Here is a 17483-nt window from a genome sequence, read left to right as displayed (position 1 = left end):
CTAAATTTGTTATTTGTATTTTATTTAAAAGGAACATTTTATTCAGGTTGAACCAACAGAACAATGTTTTTAACAATTTTTATTAAAAAAAGGATTATTTATTTAAATATAAAGTAAATTAGAGGAAAACAATCATTGCGCCAAAAATTTTATTGAAAAATTTAAGAGATGATAATAATAATAATAATAATAATAATAATAATAATAAGTGAAGTCTGGTGTCTGACTGTCTGTGCAGGACTGTGCGCCGTGCGGGACTGGACGCAGCCAGTCGAATTTAATTTGTGATCGTGTAAATTTACAGTTTTTTATTTAAAATACTCTTAAATCTTTTGAATTTGTAAGTTTCCAAAGTGTTTCGTCCATCCTTAAGTTACTTTGAGGCCAAGCCCGAGCCCTATAAAATGACAAGGTAATTGATAATTTGGAAATATTGTAATTTTGAGGTTATGTGTCAAAAAGCACGATGTTTACAATAATTGATTTTGCTTTTGATTTTTTTCCTAAAAATTACACATTAAGAATCTAATCTTAAAATAATTGTTAATTGCAACTTAAAGTGTTATTTAGTGTTTTTCATTATTTTCAAAACTACTTTTTAATATAGTAGAGATAAATTTTTGTTTCCGATTCATTAATTCTTTGACATTAATTCTTCTAAGATCAAAATAGTTCTTTTGCAAAAGAAAAAATTTTTACTGGAAAAATTGAAGAAGGTTATCAAATTTATATGATAATTTCCTTTAAAAATAAATTTAGATGATTTATTTATTATAAAAGAGATGCATTCGATTTATAGTTTGTTTGCCCTATGAAAATTGAATGTTTATAAGTTTATATTCTTTAAGTATTTAAATTATTCACAGGGCGAAGATTGAACTCGGTGATGTTACACCTCACAATATTAAACAACTAAAGTTACTTAATCAAGTCGTGTTCCCAGTATCATACAATGAGAAGTTTTACAAAGATGTTTTGGAAGCTGGAGAACTTGCAAAGTTAGCATATTATAACGACATAGTGGTAAGTTTGAGAATTTTATTTTCTGTAATTGTTTCGATTTTATCTCCACCAGATTAATTATTTGAAGAGGTTTAAACAACCATTAGGATCATCACTGTCGAAATGGATATTCGTTTGATATTTAATTTTCGTGATGATAGAGAAAGAAATAATTCAATTAATTATTACTGAAATACTGTTTAGTTTTCAAAAAAGTAATTACACGTAAATATAAAAGACGTTACAGTTTATCCAATTTATTGAATTAAATAGCGAAATTAAATTTAAGGTGGGCGCCGTTTGCTGTCGAGTGGACACATCAGAAAACTCTAGAAGGCTGTATATAATGACCCTGGGATGTTTATATCCTTATCGCAGGCTAGGAATCGGAACTGTAATGGTTCAACATGTTTTAAATTACGTTCAGAAGGATGGCAATTTTGATTCAATTTTTCTGTACGTATTTTCCTTTCAGTTAAACATTTTTCTACTCTGTAAAATATTTGAATATTTATATCGACTTTTTTACATTTTCCCCAGGCATGTACAAGTAAATAATGAAGGTGCTATTGACTTCTACAAAAAATTTGGATTCGAAGTCGTAGAAACTAAAAATCATTATTACAAGCGAATTGAGCCAGCGGACGCTCATGTTTTGCAAAAAACTTTACGACCACACAACTCCACTAATCATCAATTGAATACCCAATAAGCATTTTAATTCAGCCATCACCAAATGTTGTTCCATTTTCAACAATTGTACAAATTACCAATAAAATTTCGTTTCCCCTAGTTAATCATAGTTCTCATTATTTACTCACATGATTGAAAATCATTTTTGATAATAAACTAACCAACACTAATTCATAACTAATTTATAGATTTTCAAATAAACCAACAAAACTTTGTAGAAGATAAATCAGATTTTTATTTCACAACAAATCTTTATAATTTTCATTTGTTATTCAAGAAGTCGATTAAATACAAGTCACCAATTACTGAAGTATAATATAAATATTCATAATAATGCTGCAGAGAGCTTAAGTCATCACAGATAAAAAATAATATCGAATAAACAATATAAAAATATTCATTCACATTAAATAAATTAAATAAAAACAATAAAAAGAGCAGTAATTATTATAAAATAATTCTGCACTTTTAGAAATACATACATAATACACAAAATAATATCAACAAAATATACATTCATACAACATATTTTAAATATTCCTTATTTATATAAATATTAGTAGAGTTATGTATTTAAATTTGTCAATAATGACTAAATTTTCAAATTAAAAATTATTCTAAAGCAACAAAGTCCAGGTGATCGTCGTATACATTACCTCGAAAAAAAAAGATTCTTGAGCCTCTTTCGGAGAATTTGCACTTTACGTAAAAAACTATTAGTATTAATGCCTCTTCTCTCATTTAAAAAATACTTTTAATGTATACAATATAATTCATAAAATTCATAAAATTCATGGATTTAGTTATAAAAATTAATGCATATTATATATTTGCAAATAAATAAATAAATAAAATGAATGTCTGCATCTGTTGTAAAAAATTATCGGAGAAAAACTTGTAGATATTAAAATATTTACATCTGTTTTTTTCAATAGTATATAAACTGTGTGAATATTGTTAAATTGGACTCACGTGCATTTAAAATTGTTGCTTATGAAACAGCAGATAAATTAAAATTCATTATAGAAACATATGGACCTTTTTCTTTTTAAAATTGGATAATAAGAAATTGCACATTTATCAATTCATGTGGATGGACTTGTCAATAATAGAGAATTTTAACATTCAATTAAGCGCTTCCTTGAGCCATTGAAATCAGTTCCTGTATTCGTTTTACACATAATTCTGAACCATCTGCTGCTTCTTTAGAGATCTGGAAATAATTTTTTTTTAATTGTTAATTCAAAATAATGTAGAAATTAATTATTTGCAAAAATAAAAATTAAAAATCTATATTAATAAATTATAATAATCGTTGTATTCCGGTAATCTATTCGCAGTTTGAAGTTAGTTGAGCGGCCGGATCGTAGAAGGGCACGTAAATTTTTCTCGAGCGAAATCTAAGTCCCCTGAACACTCAAAATTCAACTTCTGAATTTAAATATTTTAAATACACATCCTTATAGAAAATTTCATTCCGCATCTTTTTTTCTTATGAAATTTTTTTCTATCTATTACCGTTTTCGAAATATTTTAGAAAAACTGTTTTTTTTAATACTGTAAATTGAATGACATTTTTCACTTCAACTCGCGATATTTCAGACAATTTTAAAATTTTTTCAATGAAACAAAAATGAAAATACGTCTTAAGGTATTCTACGAATGATAAAAAAAGAAAAAAGTGGTTTTCTTTATAAACAAAATTGTTATTAATTTTTTTCTTTATTAATGTAAAAATCACGAACTACAATCTTCACGGCTCTCGTTTAACGGGCGAATTTTTAGTAACAGAGAACTTTCAGTAAGAAAGTTGTTCATTATGATCCAAAAAAGTTTTCTGGAAAATAATAAGGTTAATAATTAATTAGTGTCGAAATGGTAAATGTTTAAAGTTGCTAGCGACCAAACGCATAGCACGCGCCACTGGCCATAACCTATGAAACAACACTCCCAAGCAACTATGGCGAGTGACGCGTGCTATGCGTTTGGTCGCTAGCAACTTTAAACATTTACCATTTCGACACTAATTAATTATTAACCTTATTATTTTCCAGAAAACTTTTTTGGATCATAATGAACAACTTTCTTACTGAAAGTTCTCTGTTACTAAAAATTCGCCCGTTAAACGAGAGCCGTGAAGATTGTAGTTCGTGATTTTTACATTAATAAAGAAAAAAATTAATAACAATTTTGTTTATAAAGAAAACCACTTTTTTCTTTTTTTATCATTCGTAGAATACCTTAAGACGTATTTTCATTTTTGTTTCATTGAACAATTTTTAAAATTGTCTGAAATATCGCGAGTTGAAGTGAAAAATGTCATTCAATTTACAGTATTAAAAAAAACAGTTTTTCTAAAATATTTCGAAAACGGTAATAGATAGAAAAAAATTTCATAAGAAAAAAAGATGCGGAATGAAATTTTCTATAAGGATGTGTATTTAAAATATTTAAATTCAGAAGTTGAATTTTGAGTGTTCAGGGGACTTAGATTTCGCTCGAGAAAAATTTACGTGCCCTTCTACGATCCGGCCGCTCAGTTGTTGTTTGTTTTTTTGTTTCTTATCTTTTTTAATAATTTTACTTTTTAAAATTAATTTATTGAAAATCATTGAATTCTTGCCAAGAATTGATTCAAAAAATTTGAAAATAATTAGTTTTTTTTAAACATTTTATTATTTCTGAAAATAATTGAATTCTTGCGAAGAGTTTTATTAAAATTTTTGAATATTTCAATTAAATTCTTTTTGAAGAATTTCTTTGAATTTTTTTTAAATAATGGAGTTTCTTTAATAATTTTAATCAAAAATTATGAAAATAATTGGATATTATGAACAATTTCTATCAAGTTTTAAAAATAATCATGTTTGTTAATAATTGACATTGAACACTTAATTATTAAATTTTATTCAAACTTTAGAAAATAATTGAATTCTTTTAAAAAAATTTATAACGAATGAAGAATGAATAACGAATGAAGAAAAAAATTGAATTCTTTCGTGAAATTTTTTTGAAAATAATTGAATTTTACTATTTATAAATATAATTGAATTGTTTTGAAGGATTTATTAAAACTTTTTAAAATAATTGAAGTTTTTCGATAAATATTATTAAAAATTAAAAAAACAATTGAATTCTTTCATGAAATGTTATTAAAATTGCATTAAAAATAATTGAATTTTTGCAAAGAATTTTAATATTTATAAATATAATTGAATTTTTTCGAAGGATGTATTAAAATTTTAGAAAATAATTGAATTTTTGCAAAGAATTTTATAAAAATTTTGTTTAAAAAATTGGATTACTGCAAAAAATGTTACTGTTTATAAAAATAATTGAATTTTTGCGAAGAATTTCTTAAATTTTTTTAAAACAATTGAATTCTTGTTAAAAATGTGATAATAATTCAATTCTTGAGAAGAATTTTATAAAATTTTTCTTTAAACATTGTATTTCTGAAAAAATTTTACTATTTATAAAAATAATAAAATTTTTTCGAATGATTTATTAATATTTTAGAAAATAATTTAATTTTTTTGAAAATAATTTAATTTTTGCAAAGATTTTATAACGAATTAAGAAAAAAATGGAATTCTTTCTTGGCATTTTTTTTTTAAATAATTGAATTTTTGCAATGAATTTATTAAAATTTTTGAAAATAATTGAATTCCAGTAAAGAACTTTATTATCTGGGAAAATAATTGAATTTTTGCAAAGAATTTTATAAAGATTTTGTTTAAAAAATTGGATTACTGCAAAAAATGTTACTGTTTATGATTTATAATTGAATTTTTGCGAAGAATTTCTTAAAATTTTTGAAAATACTTGTATTCTAGTTAAAAATGTGATAATAATTGAATTCTTAAGGATAATTTTATAAAATTTTTCTATAAAAATTGTATTTCTGCAAAGAATTTTACTATTTATAAATGTAATTGAATTTTTTCGAAGGATTTATTAAAATTTTAGAAAGTAAATTGAATTTTTTCGAAATATTTTAAAATTCTTTCTTGAAATTTTTTTGAAAATAATTGAATTTTTGCATAGATTTTATAACCAATTAAGAAAAAAATTGAATTCTTTCGTGAAATTATTTTGAAAATAATTAAATTTTTTCAATGAATTTATTAAATTTTTTGAAAATAATTGAATTCCAGTAAAGAATTTTATTATCTCGGAAAATAATTGAATTCTTGCAAAGAATTTTATAAAAATTTTGTTTTAAAAATTAGATTACTGCAAAGAATTTTATAAAAATTTTGTTTTAAAAATTAGATTACTGCAAAAAATTTTACTGTTTATGAAAATAATTGAATTTTTGCGAAAAATTTCTTAAATTTTTTGAAAATAATTGAATCCAGTTAAAAATGTGATAATAATTGAATTCTTGAGAAGAATTTTATAAAATTTTTCTTTAAAACATTGTATTTCAGCGAAAAATATTACTATTTATAAAAATAATTGAATTCTTACGAAGAATGTTATTATTTATAAAAATAATTGAATTCTTGCGAAGAATTTTACTGAAATTTTTAAAATTAATAAACAAGAATAATTAATTAGTAAATTAGTTAATAATTGAATTTTTTTAAAGTTTGAATCTGAAATTATTGAAAAATTCATATTTGAAAATAAAAAATTTTGTAATTTGCCTAATAATGATAAATTTAATATCCCGTTCCGCGCGCGCATAACATTTGCTAGTTCTTTAATAAAATAATTAAAGTAATTAAACTTACCAAGGATAAATTTAAAAATCCATGAGGTAGGCCGGGTAGAATATCGAGTGTGATGGAATTTCCAAGCTTCAGAAGTTTCTTAGCAAACATTACACAGTCGTCAAGGCAAGGATCGAATTCAACTGTCTGTAATTATGAAAAATAGTTGTAACGTTATAAAATACTTTTGCTAAAATAATAAAATAAAATGTGAAATTACCAGTATCTTAACAGGTGGAAATTTACTGAGAACACTTTCAGAAGCGAGGTAAGGACTCAAGAGTGGATGTCGAGGAACGCTGAATACAAATTCATCGAGAGGACTTCTCTCGTCACTATTTTCCATTTTATCGTCGTCACTTTTTTTAGAACTCCATCCAAAGAGAGACCACGATTTAGAACTAGTGGATCCTTCACTGTCTTTTCCTTTGCTTCCATTCAACATGGGAAAAGATGTACGTAAATTGGAATTTTTATACAAGTTCAGAAACTTTTGTATATACTCTTGAGACTTTGCTTTTTCTTCTGGAAGTTCTGAAGCTAAAATAAAAATGAATTTGAAAAAAAATCTATTTTTAGGTACAAAACTTTGTTTAGTTTTCCTTTTTAATTCACTATTAGTAAATAGTCCATTAAAACGAAAACTAAACAACGTTTTTTAATTGTCAGTTTGGAAACGAACCTTGTGCACCATCCACATCGGCCAGACTGACAGAATTCAATGTTGAATCCGAAGGTAGAGATGCAAGTTTAGGCTCATCTTCATCACCATTAGGACTCAAAGCCAGAGCAATTAAATCACTTTCACTGACTTCGGCAAACGATTCGGTGTCTGATTTTGAACTTTCTTCGTTTTCATCAGTTTCCCTGGAAAAATATTTAGAAATTTATGTTTATATATAATCTCAAGAGACTTATGATAATATTTATTCGTTAACCGTAAAGAAAATCCTACATTTGAGATTTCTTTGTATTTCCCAAAGCGTACGCTTTCAGGCATCTCATCATAAAACCAAATGGTAATAAAGGATCCGTGAGACATAGAAGACGAGCTGGCGATGGAATAAATTCCACCCAAACAGGCACATACGCCATAAATATTCCGTTGGGTCTTCGAATATTTAATTCAAAACATTTGAGGGTCGTTCCTAATATTAAATTAGCACCGGCCGAATCTCCTGGAATTGTTCAAACAAATTCGAAATTATTTTCTAAAACTATTTCATTCATAAATATTTTCCTCAAGTTTTGAACGTTCAAACGAACGACTATTTTCTTTCTATTTAGATATTTTCGAAAATTTTTGGAATAAATTAAAAATAAAATATCGTTAAAATTTATAGAAAGGAATTTATTTTCTAAATTGCCAAAAAAATATTTTCGAACAAAATATAAATTTTCGACGAAATAGGAAAAAAATCGTCGTTCATTTAAACGTTCGAATCATTAGGAACATTCATAAATTATTTTATTAATAAATGAATATTAATATTAAAGTATAGAATGTAGTTTTTCAGAAACTTTGTTTTTGTTAATTAAAAGTTTCTTTGTGGCCTTTGGTTCGAATGATAATAAAATATTAATATTAAAGTATATTGAAAAAAAATTACCTATAAAGATGATTTTTTGAGCAGTGCTGCCTAGTAAAGTGCTGGAGTGATTCAACACCCAAGCGTAAGTGTAGAGGATTTCCTCCAGAGCCCGAGGAAATGGAGCCTCGGGAGCTAAACTGTAATCGATACTTAAAATTGGCACATCTAAACTCACAGCCCAATTGCGTAAATAAACTTCATGTGATTTGGAACTTTGCGATACGAATCCACCTCCGTGACAGTGTATCACAAGAATTTCTGATTGATTTTCTAATCGGCCTCCAGCGCTTCCTGATCCTACCTGAAAACGAAATAATAAATCAAATATTAAAACTACATCATAAGGCTGACAATAATAATAATAAATTTGAGAAAAATTCTACAGACCATTCCTATTCTTCGCTTGGCACTCATCAACCTGACGTGAATCGGTTTCTTCCCAATGTGACTTGTTGGAATGGGAATAGAAATTGTTTCATTTTCCAAAGTAATCAGATTTATTTCCTCAGGTGGTATGGAAATTATTTGGTTAATGACTAATGTAGGCATTACAATGGATGGATAAATCTGCGCTATGCCTGTAAAATATTAAATAAATTAAAATTACGCTCTTATTAACATTAATTCATTCATTCATTCATTCATTCAGCACTACAATTAATTAATTTAGGATCACAGGCCTTTTTTCTCTCAAATATAGGTGAAAAGGAGAATTATTTTCCGAAAATAGGTAACAAATAGGAGATAAAAAAATTAAATAAAAGACAAAATAAAAATAAAAAGTAGAAATAAAATGTGCAAAATAACTAATTTGTATTCAAATAATTAAAACATTTTTATCAATAATTATAGCTAAAATAGTTCAAAATTTGGATAATTTGGCATTTTTATTTTTGAATACTTTTAGATTCAAAATTTCAAAAATTCACTTATTATGTACATAATTAATTATTATTGTTTATTATTTTCAAAAAGTTTAATAACATTTTTCGCAAAAATTCAATTATTTTCTATACAATTTTAATAAAATTTTACGAAAGGATTCAATTATTATTATAGTAAAATTTTTTTAATAAATAATAAAAATTTTCTCGGAAATTCAATTATTTTCAATACAATTTTAATAAAATTCAATAATCAAATTTTTAATTATTAATGCACACGATTATTTCAAAAAGTTGAAAAATATTCTTTGTTTAATTCAATTATTTGCAAAATTAGCAACTTAAATTAGTAAAAAAAACTGCATTATTTTCAAAAAACTTAAAAACATTCTTCAAAAGAATTTAATTATTTACAAAAGCTCTAACAAAATTGTTTAAAAGAATTTAATTTTCTATCAATAATTTTAATAAAATTCAATAGTAAAATTATTAATTACAATAAATTATTAACAAAGTCAATTACTTTCAAAAGTTTCAATTAAAAATATTTTAAAAACTCCATTGTTTAAAAAAATTTAAAAGCAATTCTTCAAAAGAATTTAAATAGGATTTTCAAAACTGTTTACAAAATTCTTCACAAGAATTCAATTATTTTCATAAATAATAACAAATTTTCAAAGAAATTCAATTATTTTCATAAATAATAAAATTTTTTGAAAAACTTCTTTGCAAGAATTCAATGATTTTCAATAGATTTATATTAAAATTGAAAATTCTTTTAAAAAGAAAATTTTTTAAAAAAGCTAAGAAACAAAAAAAGCAAACAATAACAAAAACATCATTCATTTCAAAGTTTGCAACTTTAGGAACATAAAATTGGAATAAAATTATAATTTTTATCGATTGGAATTTGAATCGAATAAAATTTTATTACATTGTGATTAATTATAATTCAATTTAAATTAATTATATTTCAAGTAGATTCAACTTTAGACAGATTGAATTTTACTTTAATTAAAGTGAAGATTATAATAAGAATTTTAATGAATATAAATATTGATCCTTCAGAATTTTAATCAAAAAGTACTTGGAGTAATTAAAATTAAAGATTAATTGAAATTTGAACTCCTGAGCAAATTTTAAATTAACGAATAATTTCAATGAATTGAAACTTTGATCAAATTGTATAGAATTTATGATATGAAAAAAGGTGAGAATGTTAATTTTATGATCGTTCAATTAATTTCTGCTCATGAATATTAAATATTTCAAAGTTAATGAATTTTTTTGTTATTTATACTTGACATTGTAAGTTCAAATGTTCTTGAAATAAATTGCATCAATAAATTTATCGAAGCATGAAAAAGTGGTAAAAAAGGCAACAAAGTATCAAGTTAGATAAAAAAAAAAAGTTAAGAAATTACAATATTAAAATAGGTGAAAGAGAGGACAAAATTTCAAATAAGTAAAAAAGGTAAATATGATGGAAAAATAGATATTTTTCCATCATATTTACCTTTTTTACCTATGTATTTGGAATTATTATACAAAATATGGAAATCTTACCCGATTCGTTGAGTAGCCAAAAAGCTTTGCAAAAGGAAATATCTGCATTTTGAGATATATTAACTAGACAGCGTGCCTTTGCTTCTGGATCCGATACATATTTCAGAGAATTGCCCCATCTTTCCAACATATTTCCTTTTGAGAAAAACGACTCGCTAAATGCCGCCATGCAAATCGATATTGTTCTCAATATAACTTGCATGCTGCTGCAAAACTGAAAATTTTTTTTATTAATTTTATTTTCTAGTTGCGTTTAAACTTTAAATATAAAATAATTTTTGAAGCCAACCTGAAATCCTATAGATCTGCCATAGAAACAATACTGATTGACAGCTTCTGCTTGATTTAAAAGTTCCTGTGGACCATGATCTTCCGAGGCAAATAAAGACGGTTCTTTATTTTCATTCGCTATACTCCAGGAGTAGAGAGTTTGTAAGTGTTGCAACAAAGTAAATAACGAGGCAAAAAGTTGCGAGCACGTCTCAATTTCTCTGAAAATCAAATTTTCTACTAAGATATTTTGTTAAAATTGAAGATAATTTTAAACTTAATTTTTAATTTAAAAGATAATTTTTTTTCCATCATCTTCCAAAAATCGAAAAAAAATTTTTTATAAATATATTATAATGGAAGGAAAAACTATTTCAAATTGAACGAATACATTTTTGAATTTTGTCGAAATAAAAAATAGTATAAAATGTATAAAATAATAGAAAAATAAAAAGAGGAATAAAATTTCAGAACAAAAATAACTTTTCAAGTCACTTACTTGGTGTGAAAACTTTTGGAGAAAAATAAATAATCCTTCTGTCGATACATTCGATGACAAACATTTTCAGTGTATAAAATACACTTGTCGACTAAAACCAAAAAACTTCTGTATCCATTACCCGGTGTTTTTGAATCAAAATCGAACTGTGGGGCAATTTTGCCAATTTCTTGATAACAAGGATACAATTGACCCAGGTAATCCAAACAAGCAATTAAAGCACTTTTTATCCTGATACTTCCATCGTCTTGCTCTGCAGCAAAATATTTCACATTTGCCTGGCATATTTCCCTCAAAGCAGCCCATTCTGGAGGTTCAATGTCCTCGAAGGGTCTCTCAAAATCATCGTCAGAAGACATCGTCAAAATTTCTTTACACTGACAATTTATCAGCTGTCAAATTAAATGCGAAAATCCGAGTCATTCAAATTTTTAAACTCGGATACACTTTAGTCAAATTTCAAGAATAATCCTTCAATTCTTTCGAGTTCATGTTCCTGACATGAATTAGTTTATTTCTCTTTATTTTCGAGATCATTCTTTCATCATCATGTTTCTTGAGTGAGGTTAAGTTTATGAAAAAAGTTGTCTATTGCATCGAAATACAAAGCACTAATGAATTTACTGAGGAATTAAGTACAGAGATGATTCAGCATTACGTTTATGACGTACATTTTAATTTTGAATAATTTTGTGTAAATGAAGGAAAATTGTAAATATTGCTCTTCAATTTTTATACGCCGCAAGTGTCAAGGACACTGTTTTTGTTTTTCACAAATGTGTTTTGTTGCACATTTTTTTCAATGAGGTACTTCACACTGCACAATTATTTGATGTTACAATTATAACAATGGAGTAATTAATTTTAATTTCGTTCTCTTTGTCAGTTGCGGAATGACATCGAACAGCTGTTCGAAAGACGAATCGACCCAAGTCGCACCCACGCGCATGGAAGTGTTTATTTTTGAGACAAGTAGAAAAATTTGCGCATTTTTACTTTTTTATTAGTGGGAAAAATAAATAATAATAACTCGTTTGTTAAATTCTGGTATTTTATTATACTATTTAATTCTTTTTGTAATTTATATAAATAGTTTTGTCGAACCGGTTTTTATAAACAATAGTGTCGGTATGTTATCTATTAATTGCGACCCCTGTAAAAGGGCGTTTCTGAAGCTTTCATGTATGACGGGTAGCATCTTAGTAGAAAAATTATAGGCGCATAACGCATTGAATTCTTAGTTAATTTATTAAAAACTTGTTTGTTTACATGTTCGTAACTAAATTTATTTTTATATATAGTTTTTATCAATCATATCTTTAAAAATACCTTTCAACATACTGGCGTAAAATTTATTACTTTCTAGTCTTTTCAATAAATCATTTACACAATTTTCCGTGTGAACGGAAATAATTGGTTGGGTTTTTTCCTTCAAGAAGCCATCGAGTGCAAAAAGAGCCATGCAGGCACCGAAATTTCCAAAAAGTTGTAAATGTTCCATAAATATTTCGAATGGAAAAATTTGTTCAACCTTCAAATTGAATTTGCATAAAAATTCCGCGAGGGACTTGTAATAATCATTTAACAATCGATCGTAATAAATTTGTCGCATTTCTTGGGTGCAACAAACAAACAGCATATAAACAATATCTAAAATCGGTGAAGCATAACGATGCATTTGAAAATCCATGCAGCAGAAATCTACTGGCTCAGAATTCTGTAAGTAATTATATTTATATTATTATGAAACTTATGAAATAAATTTTTAAATACAGGCAAATACAGGTAATGTATTTGGAGGTTATGGTACGTTGAAAAGTCATTTTTTTGCATTTTTTCCTTCATCAAAGTTTTGCTTTTAATTTAATGATTCGCAATGATAATATATAAAAACAGAAAAGTAATTTATTTTCCAAAAATTGCAGCTTATTTTTACGAAATACAATCGAATCAATAATAAATTAGGATATTTTTCGACACTTGCCTCGTTATATTTGAACAACATATTATTAGTCCAAAAATCTCCGTGATTTATTGTTGCAAACGGCTCTGCGTTAAATCCATTCGTGACATATAAACAAGATTTGAATACATTGTCTCGAAAATTATTAATTTTATCAACATAATAAGTGCCCTCACTTTCTATAGCCTGTAAATATTTTTCAATTAACAGGATTAACAGTTTGTCAAAAAAAAAAAAAAATTAATTTCTACACTTTTATTTTTAATAAATAGAATTTCAAATAAAGTACAGTGCATGAATGTGAATATTCTCAATTAAAAATATTTTAAAATTTTACCTAATTAACATTAGTCTTTGAATTTAAATTTGCCCGCCAATATTTGTTGCTCTAGAAACTTTGGTGATTCCCAGAATTCTTAAATTTGCATTTAGTATTTTAAAAGACTTTTATTAAATATTAAGCACCGGCCAACTTGCAAAAATTATTAAAACAAATTATTATAAATTTGCATTTTGTAAAAATATATTTCGAAATTCAGTCTTACTGTGAAATTTTCACTGACCTTTATTGCGACATCGCAAAGATTTCCATACATTTTCGTGTAATCCTCCTTTTCAAAGAAAGCCGTTTCCTTGATTGATTTAATAGTTTTTTCGAATAATTCCGGATTTTTTGCCTGAAGAATGAAACCGTAGGCATGAAAACGGGCAAGATGTTGAAGTGCAATTTGTGCATGTGCATAATCGAGAATCTGTGATTTTTTTGCTGTGAATCCACGGTGAGAAACGTCTTCCAATATTAACACCTATAATAATTAATTTATGTAAGTCAATTTATTTACAATAATTTATTAATTGATTCTTATAAATTTATTTCCTGCGGCGATATTATTGATAAAAATAGACGTGAATTTAAAACTGTTTTTTAATGTTTAAGAAAATATTTGTGACGCGCTCCGAAAAAAGGAGCAAAAAATTTGAGGTTATGTTTGTAATTTTTAGAACGAAAATACACAAAAGGAAATCAACTTTTTACTATAAATCACTGGCACAAGTTTTCATTAGATCCAAAATATTCGGTAAATTCTCACTTCAATTTTACACAATTAAACAGAAACTTTTAATTATAAGGGAAAAACAGGAAAAATAAAACAAACATAACCATACTTTTTAGCTTATTTTTTTCGGAGCGCGTCACGAAAAATTAAAAGAAAAATTTAATTATTTTTTCTATAATTAAAAATCTGTATTATTTTCGATAGAAAATAAACTTTTTTTACCTCGTCGCCTTTAGTTTTACAACAACCGTAATAAATAGGAATATCCTCAATTTTCACATTATTGCCACATTCACTTAATAATTGATTAAAAACAGGAATTTTCTCCTCATAAAAACAAATTTCATGATGATAAAAATTTCGTACTTTAAGTTCATTAAAAATAACTGTACTCTCTTTTGGACAGCACTTAATGACCAGATTATAAGACAGACTTTTATTTTCATCAATTTTTTCTCCCTCCAATTGAACTCGATAGATACTTCCTAGAAAATTACTAACACCCACATTGCCACTGGAAACTTTAATTTTAACATTCGTCAATTTTTGCTTTTCCACAAAAGAATTAATGTGCACTTGAAGAAATTCAAAATTCGAAGTCATGTTGAAAAAAAATAAAAAGTAAATTAAATTAATTTTGGATTAATTAAATTAAATTATAAATTCAAATAGTTAATTATTAAATAACTTGATTACTATTTTATAATTTAACAAGTAAAAAAATTTTTTTTTTTAATACAAAAATAAATATTTTGTATTCAATTAGTCAGTAACAGTAAAAAGCGTTTGAGCGAAAATGTCCCAATGAATTGAATCAATTAATAATCTCATTACAACTGAAAGTGATAAAATGTGTCAAACTGTCAACACATAGTTTTCTTTTTTACTCGAGATAATTTCTGATCAATTTAATTAATGAGATAAATTCTTCGTACTTTCATGTGAGTTACATGAGTAGCACTTATATTATAAAATATTATTTAATTTTATGTTTATTACGTGTAAAATTTATTATTATTAAATTATGCAAATTACAAAATTTTTTATATTCAAATATAAAATTCAATTTTTGAATAATTTCGGATTCAAAATTTAAAAAATTCACTTATTAAATACATGGTTAATTATTATTATTGTTTATTATTTTCAAAAATTTTAGTAAAATTCAATCGACAGAATTCAATTTATTATTTTTTTTATAAATAATAACACTCTTCTGAAGAATTCAATTATTTTTATATAAATCGTAAAATTTTTTGCAGAAATTCAATTACTTTGAAAACAATATAAATAAAATTTCACGACACAATTATTAAATTATTTTTAAAAATTTTTAATAAAATTTTTCGAAAGAATTCAATTATTTTTCGAATTTTTAATAAATTCTTCGAAACAATTCAATTTATTATCAAGAATTTTAATAAATTTCTTCCCAAGAATTCAATTATTTCAAAAAATAATAAAAATGTTCACAGGAATTCAATTATTTTAAAAAATTTTAATAAATTTCTTCCCATGAATTCAATTATTTTCGAAAATTTTAATAAATTTCTTCCTTCCCAGTAAACGAAAACTAATTGAAATGAATTAAAAAGAATTCACAAAGAGCTTTCGTGAATCCCGCTTTGTGACAAATACGAATTGGAGCCATGATGCAATTTTCCTGAATTCGTGAAACTGTATTGAACTTCCGAACCTTCTATCCGTACCAATTCACTGGACAAGTTTTGAGCCTTTAATTTTTTTCAATTCGTTAGCACGAATTCAATGCATTCCTTGGCCATTTCTTTCGAATGCGAATTCGTTTGGACAAATTGGTACATATTGAATTAAATTCAATTGAATATACAAAGAGCTTGAGTGAATCCCGCTTTGTGACAAATACGAATTGGAGCCTACCAAAAATGTTAATTCGTTTCAATTCATTTGAATTAGTTTTTTTTTACTGGGTTAGAATTCAATTATTTTTAAAAATAATAAATTTCTTTCCAATAATTCAATTATTTTCAAAAATTATAAATTTGTTCACAGGAATACAATTATCTTTAATATACAATTTTAATAAAATTTAATAATCAAACTTGTAATTATAATTATTAGCAAACACGATTATTTTTAAAAAATTTAGTTTTCCACCAACAATTTTGATTAAATTTAATATTACCTAAAATTATTAATTACAATTATTAACAAAATCGATTATATTAAAAAAAATTAAAGAAATTTTTTGAAAGAATTCAATTATTTTTAGTATTTTAATGAACTTCCGTGAATTAATTAAATTGTTTTTAAAGAATTGTAATAAAATTCTAAAAAGATGTTAATTATTTTCAAAAAATTTTAATAAAATTTAATAATTAAAAGTTTGCGATTTCAATTATGAAGAAAAACGATTATTTAAAACACTGGAAAGAAAATCTTTATAAAATTCAATTACTTTAAAAATTGCCAATTAAAATTATTAAGGAAACTGCATTATTTAAAAAAATTCAATGAAATTCTTCAAAAGAATTTAATTGGGCAAAAATTTTAATAAAATTCTTTGCAAGAATTCAATTATTTTCTTAAATAATAAAATTTTTCGAAGAAATTCAATTATTTTCAAATTTTTTGATAAAGTTCTTTTCAAGAATTCAATTATTTTTTTAAATAATAAAATTCTTTAAATGAATTCAATTATTTTAACAAACAACAAAATTCTTCAAAGGAATTAAATTATTTTCAAATTTGCTAACAAAATTCTTTGTAAGAATTCAATGATTTATTATTACATTTATTTTAAAATTGAAAACATTTAAAGAGAAAAAATATTATTTAAATACTTTATTAAAATTCGTTACTTTGAAAAATTGCTATTTTCTTAACTATTTTTTCTACTTCTTTCTTAACTATTTTCAAACATATTTATTTACTTTGAAAATGTAGAATAATTTTATATTTATAATTACATTACAAAAAAAGCATAGATTTGAAAAGCAAATTTGTTATGTATGTCAGCAGTATTACAATACTTTAAATACTATTTACATAAAAATAAAAATGTAAGAACGAACTGTGATAGTGTAAAATATATAGTGCGAATATTTTGCTTTTCTTAATGCACTTAATTTTTCTAAATAATTGTGTCAGTTCATTTTATTACCATCAGTAATTAAAATTTCACTAAATGAAATTTTTATGAAAAAGTTTTATGGTGATAAACTTAAAATTTTTGATACAATTTTATAAGCTCAAAAAA

At 24.8% G+C, this 17483-nt stretch overlaps 3 protein-coding genes across 3 annotated transcripts; 1 reads left to right on the top strand and 2 right to left on the bottom strand.

Annotated features, from left to right (window-relative positions):
* Positions 1-221: 221 nt before the first annotated feature.
* LOC122500684 (probable N-acetyltransferase san) lies at positions 222-1799 on the top strand. Its single transcript, XM_043609738.1, has 4 exons — positions 222-412; positions 867-1023; positions 1292-1458; positions 1543-1799. The coding sequence occupies exons 1-4, from the start codon at positions 405-407 to the stop codon at positions 1712-1714; spliced, it is 504 nt and encodes a 167-aa protein (XP_043465673.1). The 5' UTR covers positions 222-404; the 3' UTR covers positions 1715-1799.
* A 111-nt stretch (positions 1800-1910) lies between these two features.
* On the bottom strand, positions 1911-12139 carry LOC122500678 (hormone-sensitive lipase). Its single transcript, XM_043609730.1, has 10 exons — positions 11225-12139; positions 10745-10946; positions 10456-10669; positions 8393-8583; positions 8024-8306; positions 7369-7591; positions 7096-7280; positions 6634-6953; positions 6435-6560; positions 1911-2908 (listed from the first exon to the last, which is right to left on the bottom strand). The coding sequence occupies exons 1-10, from the start codon at positions 11581-11583 to the stop codon at positions 2825-2827; spliced, it is 2187 nt and encodes a 728-aa protein (XP_043465665.1). The 5' UTR covers positions 11584-12139; the 3' UTR covers positions 1911-2824.
* A 209-nt stretch (positions 12140-12348) lies between these two features.
* On the bottom strand, positions 12349-14912 carry LOC122500682. Its single transcript, XM_043609736.1, has 4 exons — positions 14468-14912; positions 13751-13993; positions 13209-13373; positions 12349-12941 (listed from the first exon to the last, which is right to left on the bottom strand). The coding sequence occupies exons 1-4, from the start codon at positions 14846-14848 to the stop codon at positions 12516-12518; spliced, it is 1215 nt and encodes a 404-aa protein (XP_043465671.1). The 5' UTR covers positions 14849-14912; the 3' UTR covers positions 12349-12515.
* Positions 14913-17483: the final 2571 nt, after the last annotated feature.

This window comes from Leptopilina heterotoma, unplaced genomic scaffold, assembly GCF_015476425.1.
Source record: "Leptopilina heterotoma isolate Lh14 unplaced genomic scaffold, ASM1547642v1 Lhet_19, whole genome shotgun sequence".
In the NCBI taxonomy this organism is placed as follows: Eukaryota; Metazoa; Arthropoda; class Insecta; order Hymenoptera; family Figitidae; genus Leptopilina; species Leptopilina heterotoma.
The sequence above is the reverse complement of the archived record's forward strand: the minus strand, read 5'-3'. Positions and strand labels throughout refer to the sequence as shown.

Coding starts and splice junctions, on each gene's coding strand:
- LOC122500684 (XM_043609738.1), top strand. Junction 1,024..1,291: donor CATATTATAACGACATAGTG/GTAAGTTTGAGA, acceptor ATTAAATTTAAG/GTGGGCGCCGTTTGCTGTCG. Junction 1,459..1,542: donor AATTTTGATTCAATTTTTCT/GTACGTATTTTC, acceptor CATTTTCCCCAG/GCATGTACAAGTAAATAATG.
- LOC122500678 (XM_043609730.1), bottom strand. CDS start 11,583: ATGTCTTCTGACGATGATTTTGAGAGACCCTTCGAGGACATTGAACCT. Junction 10,947..11,224: donor TCCAAAAGTTTTCACACCAA/GTAAGTGACTTG, acceptor TTTGATTTTCAG/AGAAATTGAGACGTGCTCGC. Junction 6,561..6,633: donor TTCCACCTGTTAAGATACTG/GTAATTTCACAT, acceptor TCATAATTACAG/ACAGTTGAATTCGATCCTTG.
- LOC122500682 (XM_043609736.1), bottom strand. CDS start 14,848: ATGACTTCGAATTTTGAATTTCTTCAAGTGCACATTAATTCTTTTGTG. Junction 13,994..14,467: donor GTAAAACTAAAGGCGACGAG/GTAAAAAAAGTT, acceptor TAATTATTATAG/GTGTTAATATTGGAAGACGT. Junction 13,374..13,750: donor TTTGCGATGTCGCAATAAAG/GTCAGTGAAAAT, acceptor AAATATTTACAG/GCTATAGAAAGTGAGGGCAC.